This window comes from Trypanosoma grayi (genome assembly GCF_000691245.1).
Source record: "Trypanosoma grayi strain ANR4 Tgr_409_V1, whole genome shotgun sequence".
Taxonomy (NCBI): domain Eukaryota; phylum Euglenozoa; class Kinetoplastea; order Trypanosomatida; family Trypanosomatidae; genus Trypanosoma; species Trypanosoma grayi.
This window is the reverse complement of record NW_008826028.1, coordinates 1-15,008: the sequence shown is the minus strand read 5'-3', so window position 1 is coordinate 15,008 and position 15,008 is coordinate 1. Positions and strand designations below refer to the sequence as shown.

At 49.7% G+C, this 15,008-nt stretch overlaps 9 protein-coding genes across 9 annotated transcripts; all 9 read right to left on the bottom strand.

The window, feature by feature from the left end:
- On the bottom strand, nt 1–1,192 carry DQ04_04091080 (BRCT domain-containing protein; the record flags this gene model as incomplete). Its single annotated transcript, XM_009313328.1, has 1 exon — nt 1–1,192. A coding segment is annotated over one exon (1,192 nt), but the record flags the coding sequence as incomplete, so codon positions are not given.
- A 399-nt stretch (nt 1,193–1,591) lies between these two features.
- DQ04_04091070 (hypothetical protein) lies at nt 1,592–3,412 on the bottom strand (the record flags this gene model as incomplete). The annotated part of the gene is made up of 1 exon (XM_009313327.1): nt 1,592–3,412. The coding sequence occupies one exon, from the start codon at nt 3,410–3,412 to the stop codon at nt 1,592–1,594; it is 1,821 nt and encodes a 606-aa protein (XP_009311602.1).
- A 425-nt stretch (nt 3,413–3,837) lies between these two features.
- On the bottom strand, nt 3,838–4,290 carry DQ04_04091060 (ubiquitin/ribosomal protein S27a; the record flags this gene model as incomplete). Its single annotated transcript, XM_009313326.1, has 1 exon — nt 3,838–4,290. The coding sequence occupies one exon, from the start codon at nt 4,288–4,290 to the stop codon at nt 3,838–3,840; it is 453 nt and encodes a 150-aa protein (XP_009311601.1).
- A 1,584-nt stretch (nt 4,291–5,874) lies between these two features.
- DQ04_04091050 (hypothetical protein) lies at nt 5,875–6,471 on the bottom strand (the record flags this gene model as incomplete). The annotated part of the gene is made up of 1 exon (XM_009313325.1): nt 5,875–6,471. One exon carries the CDS (start codon nt 6,469–6,471, stop codon nt 5,875–5,877), a length of 597 nt encoding a protein of 198 aa, XP_009311600.1.
- Nucleotides 6,472–7,470: 999 nt separating this feature from the next.
- DQ04_04091040 (cytosolic factor SEC14) lies at nt 7,471–8,658 on the bottom strand (the record flags this gene model as incomplete). Its single annotated transcript, XM_009313324.1, has 1 exon — nt 7,471–8,658. One exon carries the CDS (start codon nt 8,656–8,658, stop codon nt 7,471–7,473), a length of 1,188 nt encoding a protein of 395 aa, XP_009311599.1.
- A 409-nt stretch (nt 8,659–9,067) lies between these two features.
- On the bottom strand, nt 9,068–11,308 carry DQ04_04091030 (putative elongation factor G2-like protein; the record flags this gene model as incomplete). Its single annotated transcript, XM_009313323.1, has 1 exon — nt 9,068–11,308. One exon carries the CDS (start codon nt 11,306–11,308, stop codon nt 9,068–9,070), a length of 2,241 nt encoding a protein of 746 aa, XP_009311598.1.
- A 245-nt stretch (nt 11,309–11,553) lies between these two features.
- Nucleotides 11,554–12,297, bottom strand: DQ04_04091020 (hypothetical protein; the record flags this gene model as incomplete). The annotated part of the gene is made up of 1 exon (XM_009313322.1): nt 11,554–12,297. One exon carries the CDS (start codon nt 12,295–12,297, stop codon nt 11,554–11,556), a length of 744 nt encoding a protein of 247 aa, XP_009311597.1.
- Nucleotides 12,298–12,586: 289 nt separating this feature from the next.
- DQ04_04091010 (cell division related protein kinase 2) lies at nt 12,587–13,522 on the bottom strand (the record flags this gene model as incomplete). Its single annotated transcript, XM_009313321.1, has 1 exon — nt 12,587–13,522. One exon carries the CDS (start codon nt 13,520–13,522, stop codon nt 12,587–12,589), a length of 936 nt encoding a protein of 311 aa, XP_009311596.1.
- Nucleotides 13,523–13,765: 243 nt separating this feature from the next.
- Nucleotides 13,766–14,653, bottom strand: DQ04_04091000 (ubiquitin-like protein; the record flags this gene model as incomplete). The annotated part of the gene is made up of 1 exon (XM_009313320.1): nt 13,766–14,653. One exon carries the CDS (start codon nt 14,651–14,653, stop codon nt 13,766–13,768), a length of 888 nt encoding a protein of 295 aa, XP_009311595.1.
- Nucleotides 14,654–15,008: the final 355 nt, after the last annotated feature.

Sequence of the window (15,008 nt, the reverse complement as noted above, 5' to 3'; positions counted from 1 at the left end):
CGCGGGCCTCCTGCTGCAGCGCCCGCAGACGCCGGGCAGCCGCCCGCGCCTCTTGTGCCACGCGTGCAGCAGTAACGGCCGCCTCGCGAGCGGTTTGCTCACGCCGTATGTGCACAAGACGCGCTCGCTGCAAGTCCTGAAAAGCGCAGAGGGCCGCTTGCAAGTTGCGGAGGCTCGCCCCACGACGCTCCAGCGCCGGCACGGCCGTGCGCACTGTGTGCTGCAGCTGCTCACGCAGCCCCATCGCCTCCTGCGCCACTCGCTCGCGGTTGAGAATGACACATTCCTTCTGAGCCACCACAGCCGCTACGAGCGAGTTCAGCGCCTCCGTCACGGTGTGCACTTGTGCCGTCCCAGCAGCGACGGCTTCGCGCAGCTGGGCGCAACGCCACTCACCGAATTTGACGGCAAGCGCGAGTCGCTCCCGCACTGCGCAGTGTGCATCGGCAACATGTAGCGCAGACTGGAGCGATGTGCGGTACACCGCGTTGCGCCCCTCCGCCGCCGCGGTGGAGAGGTGTGCCACCGCCCAAGACGCCTCGAGCAGAAGAAGCAGCTGTTCCTTCGTCTGTGAGTCGCGCCACAGCTGCCCACCATCGTCGTGCGCCGCCCCCAAGCGCTGCCGTAGGTCCTTCTGAAGGGTCTCATGATCCTCTTGACGCTGCTGCAGTATGCCACTAATCCGTTCAGCGTCCTTGCCTTGCTCGTTGAGCCGCTCCTGCAGCAGCACCTTGGTGGCGTCCACACGCTGCACCACCCCAACAAGTGTGCGTACCCGGTTTAAGCTCTTCACAACCTCGCCGAGCTGCTGACGGAAGGCGCTGCGCTCCTGCAGCGCGCGGAGGAGCAGCGCCACACGCGCCGGGAAGCCTGTCCACGCAGTCGCGCAGCTCTCCAGCGTCTCTTCCAGTCCCACAGCCTTCTTCTGTTCCTCGCTCATGAACGCCGTCAGCGCACCGAACTTCACAGATCCCTGTTGTAGCTGCTGCTGCAGTCGTGCGCTCTCCTCCCGCAGCTCACCGAGATCCTGCCGTCGGCGCTCGACGTCTGTGATGACTTCCTTCAGGCCGAAAAAAAGCGACCGCTTCGCCCGCTCCATCTCCATCAGGCGAGACTCAAGCCGCTCGTAGTTACTGGACTGTACCACCTTCTGCTGCAGCAACGCATCGGTGCAGTTCTCCAGCGTCGACATTTTTGGCTCTTCGCAGCTCAAACGTCACGCGAAGCGGAGATTCTCCACGGTTCAATGAGGCGGAACGCGTGAGAGCCCTACCGCTCTCCTGCACAAATGTTCCGTCACCCTGTCTGTCTGTCCGCCACCCCTTCTCTACCTCTCTGGACCAGGATGTTTTCTTTCCCACTGATTCGCCTCCTCTGCGAGTTCAGCAATTGAAGCAATAGGAACAAAAGAAAGCAGAGATCAACGTGAAAGAATGTTAAGATCGAATAAAAGGTACCATGGTCATGTAAACAGTGTCACGTGATACAAATTACGGGGAGTGTGGCTTTCTGAAACGTTGCCCTATACAGGGCAGCGGTGGCAAGAGCAACAGCAGGTATACCATACATCACACAGGTCTGGTGGCAGGAGTCACGGCAGCCCTTGCTGCGTCACGGTGTTGTACCGCTCCCGTAGCTGCTGCAGCGCCTCCTCCGTGCCGTGGAACAGCTCGGGGAAGCAAGAAACAAGGCGCTTCAGTTCCCTTTGAGCCGGCGACACAGCAGCAGCAGCACCACCACTATTCCCGTCGTCATCGTTATCACTAGTCTCATCATCATCACCATCATCATCGTGTCTTTCAACATCATCATCCTCGTCAGCATCGCTGTCACACGCCGAAACACAACGTTTATCGAGTTTAATCAAGCGTCGCGCCCCCGTCACGCCAGTCTCTTTTTCGTTCTCATTTTCGTCTTCACCTGCACGATAAATAAACTCCCTCACCATCGCTATAATGCGTTGCTGGGAGGACTCCGGTAGAGCGACAAGAACGGCCCCAAGAAGCGGGCCGACACGCTGCAGATACGTAAATAGGCGATGCTCGGCGGGTGTCAGGGACACGACGCGCACCACTACGCAGCAACGCAAGGCACGCCACACCTGTAGCAGGAACGCCGTGCTGCCGCTCACGCCCTCACCCCGCAGCGTTGTCTGCATGTCCGGCGGAGGCAGCGGACGGTGGCGCTGCTGCCGCTGTTGGTGGTGGTGAGTGGAGTGCATATCGCCGTTGAACAGGCTGTCAGTAGGCTCGCTGGTCAGCTCCAATGGTGGCGTTTCGCCGTTCATGCACGACTGCTGCAGTACATTCAGCGTCGTCAAAAAAGAGTTACTCTCCAGCGCAATTCCTTTGATGTACGCCGCGCGAAATGCTTCCTTGGCCGCGTCAAATTGTCGCGCGGCGTGGTGGATGGCAGTTAAGTCCACATCAGCGCGCACAACGAGAGGGTCGAGGTGGCCCAGCTCCTTTGCAATTTTGTGCGTCCCCAGCGCAGCGCAACAGGAAAAAACAATGGTACTGGGCTTTAACAGCCGCGTGATGGGCGCACTGGATGTAGAGTTCCGGTAGTCGTCATCATCCTCAGTGGTGCGCCACTTGTCCACAACGTCGCGAAGCGTTCGCTTCTTATGGCGACACTTCCGCCGCCGCCGTCTCGGCATGTCCAGCAGCGCCTGCTGCTGCTGCTGCTGCTGTTGATTATCGATGCAGGCCTGCGTACCGACTGGTGCCCCCTTCGTGGGGTTACGGTGCGGACAATAAATGCTGGCAAAGTCGTGGAACTGTGTCTGTTGACATGCAACCACCAGCACGTGGCAATCCAGCAGCGCTTGACGCCCGTCTCCGCGGTTGGTGCACTGCACGCCTCGCCCCGCGAACTGTGCAACGGTCACGGGCTGCCGCGTGATGATAGTGATGCGCGACGGGTGGATGAGCTCTGGCACTTGCAGCAGCCGCTCCACGATGGCGCGACCAACTCTGCCACCGCCCACCACGACGACGCGGAACTCGAGTGGCGACAGCAGCTTCTCCTGTTCTGGCGGCAGGCACGTTGGCGGTGGGGCGCGGCACGGTGGGGGGTTTATACTGCTGTCAAACGTAGTGGTGCTCGCCCTCGGCTGCACCTCACCGCCGAGCTCCGCGCGCCTTGACGGAATCGGCGGTGGTGGTGGTGGCGCGTGCACAGCGGTGTAACGCTCGCGGGCCTCCGCAACGCGGCGCATGATGTACCAGAATGACGAGCCGCCTTCGTTCAGCAGCGCCTGGCACGCGGAGGCGGCGTGGCATGCGTAGAGGCACTGCTGCGTGATGATCGACACAACGAGGGGAGCGGCGCTGATTGATGGGTGAATCGACGGGTCGACGCACGTAAGTCCAACGACCCCGTCGAGCAAATGGTGCGTTGCCTCCTGCATATGGCAAAAAAAAAAAAGCACGCGCGGTTCTTTCTTTTGCTGTGGGTGTATGTGTGCGTGAGCCTTGCCTTATGCTCGGCGCCAGAGACACGCACCCGCAGTGGCCTCTGAGGGTGTGGAGTCTCCCTTCACGCAAAAAAAAGGGGGGGAAAAGACGGAGAACAACAGCCGGAAACGCAACACATGAGTCTACGTGTAGGTGTATGTCTGTATGCGTGCAGCAGACTGCAGTGTGGCGTTTATCGCGCAACAGGAAAGAAAGCGGAATGCATAAAAAGTAAACAAAAAGAGGAAATGAATCAAGCCGTGTTGAAGAAGGAATCAGAGGGTGGCCTCTCTCTCCCAGAGTTCGTCGCCACAGTTGCTCCTGTCCCTGCTGCTGCTGCTGCTGTTGTTGCTGGTGGTGGCGGCGGTGGTGATGTCACCTACTGCGCGGAGAAGGTGAGGTGGCACTTGCCGCAGTACTTGCGGCCCTTGTGGTTCGCCATGAAGACGCCGGCGCCGCAGTTGGGGCCGGGGCACTCGGTGCGGGTGCGCTCCACCTTGAAAGAGCCGTCGTCGTTCTCCGTCACCTTGAAGTACTTCAGCGCGCGCATCTTCTCCAGCTTGTGGCGGTGGATCGGCTTCTTGGGCTTCGTGAAGATCTTCTTCTTCTTCTTCTTGCCCTTACCGCCCTCGACGGGAACCACCACCTGGATGGTGCTCTCGCGCTGCAGCCCGTACTCGGCGAGGAGGGCCTCGTCGCACAGGCAGCGGCCGCCGAAGAAGAGGTCGCCAGCGCACACGCCGGCCTTCGACTTGAGGCTGGCGACAGTCTCCTGCGCGGTGGCCTGGACGACAACGGTCTTGCCGGCAGCGGACTTTACGAAAAGCTGCATGCTTCCTTCTTTGCACAAAGCAAAAAAAAGAGAGAGGCAAACAAACAAAAAAAAACATAATAAGAATTCTGCAGCACATGACGGGCAGAGTTGATCACGACATGCAGTCAGCAGTCTACAGACGACGCCGCGTTGGAAGCCATCCCACTAGCAGCATTCGCTGTTGCCCCACCAGCCACCAACAAAACCGCCACGCCACAGGGATTTGCACAACAGCCCCGCAGCAAACAGCTCCATGTCCTCAAACCTAACACACAGTTTCGCCACCCCGCAACCAACGCGTTTACACACCACCTTCAGGGCATTTCATCAGCAACATCCCCGCGAACGGCCCATCACGTTTGAGGATAGGGGGCCTTCCTTTCCATGCGTGGACGAACGTCACACGTCCTCCTCCAGATTATATCACCAGAGACGCGTGTTGTCTCATGGACTCCACGTCGTATTCCAGGAGCAAGGAGCCGCCCCCCGATTCGCGCACCCCCTCGGGTGCCGATATGATTATTCGCGCTGTTTCCGTAAAGTAAGTGTGTAGATCTTGCGTGGGGCAGAAGGCTCACCACCACGTGCTCCCCTTCCCCCACCCACCTACACACACATACACAGAAACACAAACATACCTTCACACACAGTTTCTTGTTTATTGTAAATTCTTTTTGTTTTGCAGTATAGCAGTCATCATTTCCCAAGCACGAAGAGGCAACGGCCCATGCCCTTGGAATCCATTTGAAGCAAGCGCAACCACTTGTGTTTAGTCCATCCCGCACAGAACCTTCCGCGTCACTGCCCGTGGCACGAGGCAGGATACCAATCCACACTCCTGTATTCTTATTAATCGAAAAGAGTGGAGCCAAAAGAAAAATGACAGAGGGAGTCAATTAAAAAAGTGGGACTTGGTTGTTGTTGTTTTTCATTGTTCAGCTTCCAACCAAATCACCAAGAAGCAACAGAAACATTCTTCTCCTCTTCACCCCCCAACGCATCACACCTTGAAGCCTCAGATGTGACATTGCACATCCAAGACACGCGACTCAAGGCAAAAAAACAGCTTTCTCTGTGTAATGCGCTATGCACCTCCTTCCGGCTGCCCGAAATAGCTTCTTTTCACTGAGCGCAGGAGAGAAATAGAAAGAGTAAAAAACAGAGGGGGAAAAGGAAGCTAGAGCCCCTTGAGCTGCGACGTCACAGCAATCACACACATACACATCTCGGTGTTAGAGAAATTGAATTTGATAGGACCGTCCTTTGCTATTTCCCTGTTCCCCATTTTCGCATGGGGTGCAGCTCATGAAACAAAAAAGCGTCTTTTCCCCGCCCTCACACACACACACACACACACACATGTACGCTCACGCGCGTACACGCACATGCCTGAATTCGCTCCCACCCGTCTTTACGCTCACATTTCCCGCTTCCCGCATCTGTCCTATAGGGCCCCATGCTATTACTGCCCCCTCACTTTCACCCGGCGGAATCGCAGCAAAGCAACCATTGCTGCACCACACACGAGCGTATTCACCCACCGGCAACCGAAAATAACAAACAAAAAATAAACAAAAAAAAAAACAACAAAAAATTTCGTCGTCATTTTGTGTTGGCCCCTGGTTTCTTTTTCTTGTCCTTTTCAAAGGAGGACTCGCCCATAATAATGTCAGTAAAGGTCAATCCAGCATCCTTCAGTCCCTTCCGAATATACGCCACCACCGCCTTGGAGTACGACTGATCGCTGAGCCACACCTCCAGGCGCACTAATTCAGGTGACTCGTGATTAGGGCGCGACGAGAGACGCAAAACATCACACACCGTTTTTCCCTCACATACGTCCTGCGTCAGTGACTCCCCTAAAACTGCGCTCACTACCACGTCTACTGCCTTCTCCGCCACCGCTGCCTTGTAGAGGTCTAAAAGGAGACGCGTTCCGTTCGGGAACGCCTCGTAGCTCGCGTCAATGTTGTTGCGGGCAAATATAAATGTACCGCCATTACCCAGCTGGTGCAACTTGGGCAACGAGTTCATGGTAGACCAAAGCTCCTCCACTGTGCGAATGTAGTCTAGCGGCTGCTGCAGCGTCTGCTTCGCCAGGGCCCAGTCGCCCTTGAAGTCGTACTTCACCGTGTCCGGAGTGAGCTGTGGAATATAGCTGAGAAACCACGGGTCCTTGAGTGCGTGGGTCGCCTCCATATTGTCTGTCCTTGGTGTTTGGTTTGTTTGCCTTTTTTTTACGTTTTTCCTTCTCTAATATTTTTTTTGTTCTTTTGGCCAGTTGAACAATAAATAAAATCTATACACGGCCTCTGCACCTACTATTCTCTGCAATTCTGTATATGTGTATGCGCACGAACGAGCACGAGTTGCCACGGTCGGCGAAGACCAAATAATAATAATAATAATAACAATAATAAGCAAAGGAAACAACAATTCAGGCAGGGTGAAGGTAGCAAGCAGAGGTTGTGTGCGGGCAAACATAGCGACAATGAACTCACCCTTTGCGTCTACCAAGCGCAGAGAATAAAATATAAAAGAAGGCATGGCATAGGTGGGCCTTCACGTGGGCGCCCAAATCTTGCCGCTCTAATGTCCGAAGCCACACCAAAGTTGCTGCGCCCAGCCCTCAGCCCTGCTCCTAATAGCAGTGGTAACGACAACAAGGCATCTAAGTCTCAGAACAATATGTGATCGGAAGAGGGGGTGCAGCATGGGAATTGCACGACTACAAAGAAGCACCGACGCCACAACAGAAAAAAAAACAAGTCTTCAAAAAGGGAAAAACACCCATTTCACCCGCCTTTAACTAACACAGAGGAGATGATCAAACAGAGGCAACAAATCCAATCATTTTTTTTTTTCACTAGGTATACGTCCGTTGTGGTGCTCAAAGCAACGCTCCTAATTAATATTGGTTACACACACAAAAAAAAGAGGCCGAAACAGCTTCAACGCAATTCAGTTGACAAAGAAATGTGCCCCACATACGCGCCTTAAACTTAAACCAACGGCGTAAGCGAAACCACACAGCAGCGCAGCATAGTCCTTGATTTTGCAACAAGGGCAAACGACAACATGAACAGACGCATTATATGGGGAAAAACACGGACTAAAAAAGAGGACCGTGAAAAAAAAAAAAGACAGTCATTGGGAAAGCGCTGTACGTAAGGAGCTCCAGAAGTCAGTATACCTGCTTCACGATGCAGAGTTAACACCACTGTTTTCTTGACTATCGCCGTTACCGGAGGAACCAAGAAGACTGCTCCCACTCTTTCTCTCCTCTTCACGGAAGCTTTCCTCTAAAGTCATTTCGTCCAGTTGATCTGGAATATCGTCCACCTGGATTGTCTCCACTATCGTCTCCCCTTTGAAGACATTCGCTGGTTCCGCAGATCCAACACGGCAACCGTTTTTTCGCCACGCCGTGGATGGGCCCCCGACAAAATCAGGAATGTCTTCTTCACGCATATGCTTCATCATCGACTTTATAGCACCGCCAGGGGGCAAAAACATAACTTTTTTCTTTGTGCTTTCGTCGAGGAAAACACTCAACAACCTCCACACCATACGGAAAAACTTAGAGCAGTTCACAAGGAAAAGCCGCCCCAGGTGCTCGGGATAGTTTGCTTGATCGAGATTAGCTAAGGTTCGCCCAAACGTAATAAGAGACCGATTCATACCCATACCAACATTAGAAAGGTCGACAATATAACAGACGCGTTTGTATTTGTAGTCACTTTCGATCATAATCTTTTTACCCATTTCCATCGCAGAGGCGTGCCAGCGCGTGATGATGCAAGCGTTGTAGCGTCCTACGAATTCTGCAGGTGTGCACTTACCCGCGTTACCTGGACGTTCGCAATATATAAGGTTGTTATCAAAATCTGCCGCACCACTGTAGCCGCATGGATAATCCTCAACAATTCGGTCGGGAAAGTACTCATCGTGTGATGGTTGGAATGCTTGTAGCCATTGAAGGTGGTTGTCAAGCATTAGATGCACCGCCGGCATATCAAAGTTTCGCGCAATGGCAAATTTAATTAACTGAAAGTCATGCCAGTCCGCAACTTTTTCGCCGTAACGCTCTCTAAGAGCAGCAACAACCGCAGGGTTTATCTCTGAGTACAGGTGCTTCGGTTTTATAAACTCACCCTTTCCTGGTTCACACGTAAAGTGGTGTTTGGCCCCTAACTTGCCATCACAGCGATGTGGGGATTGGGTTGCCTCGTCGTACTCAACGCCGACATAGACACCTTTTCCGTCAGCTGGATTATCCTTCCTCTCCAGTGTACCAACCCACCTGATAGTGCCAGTGAGTCCGAGAGCGTTCTGCACCCGCATGCCCTCCTTGACTGCGTTCTTGTCCAGCGTCGTAAGTTGCATTTTTTTGTTTTTAAGCCTTATTGTAACGTCAGCAGACTCAATCTACAGCAGCCAGAGAGTGAAAAAATGGAGGACCGTGTTCTTTGCAGTGATCACACAGAATAAGGCAGCATAAAAAGATGCATACTCCGTGCATCAAAAACCTGATCGTTGAAACTCAAAATAACCAAAAAAAATCAATAATTTATAAATGTGAAGATCTGTGTTTCCATATTGAAGCAGGATCACAGAAACAGTGTAACATCCGCCAGCTCAATTTTTTTTTTTACTTCTCGTTCTCTAGTTATTTCGATCTCCCATAAATACAGAGACATATACAGAGAGCTATGAGCCTGCTCACCCACTCGCCTCATACTACCAGCATTACTTCATTTTTTTTTTCGTACGGTAGAGAATAAAAACCCACATCTCATTCCCCAGTAAGTTTGTACAACTTACGACCGACCTGCTTGTTGCGCTCATCCATACGAGACTGCGCCTTGTACTGCTGCATAGGCCTGTACTCTTTAAATTGCATCCCAAAGTCACCTTGTCCTTTTGTGAGCCGCCGTAGATCAGAGATAAAGCCAAACATTGTGTCCAGTGCCGTCTCTCCACGAATAATTGCATCTGGTCCATTAACACCCGTTTCAGTGACAACACCCTCACGCTTCGCAAATTCTGTAGCTACATCAGTCATGCATTGGGCTGGAACCGTTATTTCTACATCCATGTAGGGTTCCACGAGGGTGGGCTTGAGTTGAGGCAGGAGGGTTTCCCACAGCTCCTGTGTAGCATTCTTAAAGGCCATGTCTGTTGAATCCACCTCATGCATAGCACCACCACTGAGGTGAAAATGTACACCCCACACCGGTGCAGCCATTAATTCACCCTTCACAAAGATCTTCCGTTCAAGTTGCTTAATTACGGACTTTTGAAGAGCTTCGCGAATGTCGCCGTTAGAGCACTTGACACTGACCTTATTCTTTAGACCCTTCTCTACTGACATATCGATGGGCAGAACTTCAATATATCCCTTTAAATGTGCCCATTGTCCCGCACCACCACTTTGGCGTTTATAAACGAAATCAAATTCCTTTCTCTCTGTAATCACCTCCCGGTAGTTTACTGTCGGTTTCCCTATCTCAACCTCTAGGTCGTATTCGCGTTTCAGACGCTCAATGTAGATGTCAAGGTGCAGTTCTCCCATTCCCTCAACGATGTCCTCGTTAGTTTCTGGATTTCGGTAAAAGGCAAACGTTGGATCCTCACGCATAAATGCATTCATACGTTCACGCAACCTACTGAGATCGCGGTCATTTTTTATTTTGACAGAGGCAGAAATGACACGTGGAGGAACGTACATATCCTCGCAAGATATTAATGGTCCACTTTGCGGGCCTGCCTTCATAATTGTATCCCCAGACGTCGCATCAATTTCACCTTGAATGGCGCAAATGTCTCCTGCCTTTACCTCATCCACTTGTTCCGCAGAATCCGCGTGCATTCGGACAAGTTTCGGTGGTATAAAAGTCTTGCCACTTCGAACGTTCAGAAGGTGTTCCTTTCTCATCTTCCCTTCGTAGACACGAACATAATTTGACAAACCCGTCTTTTTCGTTTCTTCCAGTTTAAACACAAGAGCAACAAGAGCCTTTTCATCGTCAGTTTGCAAGACAACTTTGTCTTCCTTTACAATGGATACGTTTCCTTCCTCATCCTTTACTTTCTTCAGCGAATGGCCCGAGTTTTCTCGTTCCATTGGTGACGGAAGGTAACGGCAGACAGCATCAAGAAGAAGCTGTACGCCCTTGTTGCGATATGCAGAGCCCATAAGCACTGGAACAAATTTATTAGCAATAGTTGCACGTCGAATAGAACCGTGAATCACTTCCACAGAGGGCTCTTCGTCATTCAAAAACAGTTCTTCCATTTCGCTGTCACATTCTGCAAGACGTCCAATAAGCTCCTTTCGTGCAGTTTCAACATCCTCCTTTATATAAGCGGGAATTTCTTCAAATCTGACGGCTTCGCCGTTTGGACCGTCAAAATAAACGGCGCGACGTTCGATAATATCTACTACTCCTTCGAAATCCTGCGCTGTGCCCATGTTGAGCTGAATAAAAGCAGCGTTAATACCCAAACGTTCCTTGGCCATCCGGAGAGCACGCTGTGGATTAGCATTATCACGATCAAGCTTGTTAATAAAACAGATACGTGGCACTCCATACCGCCTCATCTGGCGATCCACCGTCAAGGTTTGGCTTTGCACACCACCAACACCACACATAAGCATGATGGCGCCATCAAGAACTCTAAGAGCACGTTCAACTTCTATGGTGAAGTCGACGTGCCCAGGCGTATCAATGACATTGATAACGTAATCTTTCCATTTGCAGTGTGTTGCCGCAGAGCGGATAGTAATTCCCCTTTCCTTTTCGAGCTCCATAGAGTCCATAGTAGCCCCAACTTCAGTTCCTCCTTTCACCTCATGAATCTTAGCGATGCGACCACTATAAAACAGAATACGTTCAGTCAGGGTTGTCTTACCACTATCAATGTGAGCACTGACACCAATATTCCGCACCTTTCCGATACTCTTGAGGAATTGAGGTGTTGCAAAGCGAACACCGTTAAGGTGACGTAAAGAGATTGTACCAAATCGCCTCATAAATATTGTGTACCAAACAGCTAATAGGACTTGGGGGAAAAAAGAAAAAAGAAACCAAATACATAAAGGTAGGAAAAAGGGTTTTTGTTTACACCACACACTAACAGAAAATCTCAACAGTATACAAAGCATTTCCTTCGAAATATAATGCGCAAACACGCAAACGTGAACAAACATGGTGAAAAACACTTTGACTAATAAAACAAAATGCTACTCTAAAAACACTTTCTTCTTGCTTGTCTATCTTACATGCAACCTGATTCACGTCGCAACGTTTGAAGATTGTCACAAAGCTCGATGTACTCTTGTCGGAGCCTTGCTAAATCTCCTTCATTATTTTCGTCACGGTCATGACGATTTGATCGTGCAATTCGAGTACGCCCAATCTCTTCTTCGAGTTTTTGAATCGTATTATCCTTCAACGCTATGGCTCCCTTGAGTGCCTGTCGATCATGAATATGTAACGGTAAAACGGTACTTTCAAGTTGATCCTTCAGATGAGCCTCTTTACGTAGTGCAATGTACAATTGTTCCATCTCTTTCTCCCTTTGTTCTTTCAACTCTCGGATTTCCTCCTTTATCACTCGGTTTTTCTCATCGCTTAACCTCTTCAATTTCTGCTGATCATCGGCAAGGCGATTTGCTTCACGAACCTTTGGTGTCTGATGAATCTTGATATTGCGTAAGCCTTGTATTTCGTTACGCAAATGGGCCCTCTTAGCTTGGAGTCGGTTAAACTCGTGAATAGTTTCCACACCGCTGACATCAGATGCCATAATCTCATTTTGCAAATTGGCTATCTCACCCTTTAAAACGTCAATTCTTCGCCTGAGTGAGAAAATACTGTCAGATCTTTCAACGTTTCTTTCACCGGATTCATCATTAGTGTGGCCCCCGTTAGCGGATTCGTGCAGCATTCTATGTAGTCTTTCGTTCTCTTCCATTGCAGCTCTAGCAAGTTCTTCTTCTTCGTTAGAAAGCGTGGTCATCCTTCTGATCTTTTTTGTTTTTCTAAGGTCAGAAAGTTCAAATAGGAAAAAAATAACAGTTTTTTTTTATTGCCTTGTTGAATTCCTCTCAACGATTAACTAGTTACCCATATATTATACTGTTTGAGCAGGCTAATGTCGGCATCCACCACATCAAAACTTCAGTCGGTTGTCTATTGGCACATGATGCACAAAATGCAAGAAACTTTGAACGAGATAATACACCCGAACAAAACCGGAATGTAAGGGAAGAATAAAAAAAACCTCTTATCTAAAATGCGTCATGCATCTACACTCTAATTTCATTGAACCACGGATGTTGCAGGGCTTCTTTGGCAGATATTCGCTCCGCAGGGTTATAGTTGAGCATTTGGGAGAGAAGATCAATCGCCTCACTGTCGAGTTGTGGTACGATTTGTCCAAGTGGTTTTCCTGGCCACCGAGGAAAAACATCTCGGTAATCTGGAAGGGCAGAAACACCAGGCCACGACCCTTCAACATCCATCGGTGTACCGAGGACCTGAAATATTTCGAAAAGCTGACCAATTTCACTGTCTCCACGAAAAATCACCTTACCTCGAGCCAACTCTGCGAATATGCATCCAACACTCCACATGTCAACGGCTGGTGTATAATGCTTTTCACCCAGTAGAATCTCTGGTGCCCGATACCAAAGCGTAACGACTTCATGAGTATATGTGTGCATTGGAATTTGAAAGGCACGGGCTAAACCAAAATCCGCAAGCTTAAGGACATTATCGGCGGTGACAAGAATATTTGCAGGTTTTAGGTCACGGTGTACAATTCGGTGTCGGTGACAAAAATACAGTCCGTCAAGAAGCTGATAGATAAGTCTCTTCAGTGTAGGACCCGTAAAAACGCCACCTCTTTTTTCAAGTGCCTTTTTCAGATCGTGGTCAACGTACTCAAAGATCAAATATAGTTTCCCATCGGCGCATATAACATCCAGCAAGTTAACAATGTTAGGATGATGGATTTCTTGTAGAATCGAAACCTCTCGTAGGGCTGTCTGTGGAATCCCCTCTTCCGTACGATCCAACCTCACCTTCTTCAAAGCGACAATTTGGCCAGTAACCTTGTCAACTGCACGATATACAACACCGTATGTTCCTTCGCCTAGGATATCCATTCGATTGTACCGTTCAAACTGCTCCCGGCCCGAGGAAGAAATAGGACGACCGGATAACGTTCCAAGAGTAGACATTTTTGCTCTTTTTCTGTCTAAAGAAACAAATAAAATTTAAAAAAAGCCAAAATAAAAACAAGGCGAAAAAAACCACAGTTTTCGCCGTTCTTCACTAAAGAACAAATAAAAAAGAGACAGGGCGTGTTTTTGATATTCAACAAAAAAAAGAAAAGAAAGAGTACCACTAAGATAAACGCTTAAAACAATCACACCTTAGCAAAACGCTCAGAAAAAAGACTCATGGTGAGGGCAATACCTTGGTCATGCGTTAAGAAGTCTTTCAATGGCAAAGTCGAGATTACCCTGTGCTTGCTGCAGAGCGGCGAGATTAGCCTCCTCGTTTGGAAATCCCATTTCCCTCAGCTGCTGCAACTGGGATTGATAGATAGCACGAGGATCGCCCTGTGGCTGAGAAAAACCAGTCGCCGGAAGAGGATTCATTGGCTGTGTGCTTGGCTGTCCAAAGAAAGGAAGATTCTGACCGGGGGGCGCACCACCTGTCGCCTGCAACATTTGCTGCATAAAGGCCGGATTACTCATCAATTGCATTGTGTGTTGAAGAAGAGCTGGATTATTCAGCAGCTGCTGCATCAAAACATCATTGCCACCAAAACGGTCTGTAGGTGATTGCTGCATCAGTTGCTGCATAATTTGCGAATTTCCCATGGTTTCTTGAACCAACTGAAGAAATGCCGGATTTCGCCACATTTGTGCCATGCCATCCGAGGACATTGGCCACCCCGGTGCTGCATTTGGAAAAATACTGCTGGCCGTTCCCTCTGCCGCCGGTGGGTTTCCAGATAAAGCCATATAAGGGTTAGTAACTTCAGATTCTCTTTGTGGTGTAGGATTGGATTGGGTTCCCTGAGCGTTTGTAGTACTTTGGCTTGTTGTAGGCGCTGCTGGTGTTTCCTTTTTTGCAGACTTTTGACCACGGACAATATGAACTGCCTGGCCATATTCCATTCCCATGGCAGAAAGAACGTCGGTATCCTTGAGCACTCTGCCTCGCAATACAACTCTTTGTTCGTCAGCAGGAATATCTATAACTGCAGCCGCAAGCTCCTTGAACCCTGCCACGCTTATACCTAAATCAGGGACATCAACGGCTCTTTGAGTCCCATTAGATAACTTAATAGTGACGCTCATATACTCAATACTACAAGGGTAAAGTAAAAAAAAACAAAAAAAAAATAAAAGACGAAAGAAGGAAAAACAATAAATATCAAAGCAATTCGCCCGAAGTCCTACAACCACAACACTGATAAGAAAAAAAAACACAACAAACAAAAAAAAGCTTGTTTCCTTGAAACACAAAACATCATTGAATCTCTTTGAGTATTGTGTTATGAAAAAACGCGTGCAAAAACTTGATATCATCATTCGTAACAAGATCAGCGGCCCCATCAACTCGATGCTGGCCAAACAATACAGACTCGTAAACGCGCAGAAAATCTTCGGTTTGCGTTGATGGTAAAGCACTCTCTACACAAGAGAGGCAGCA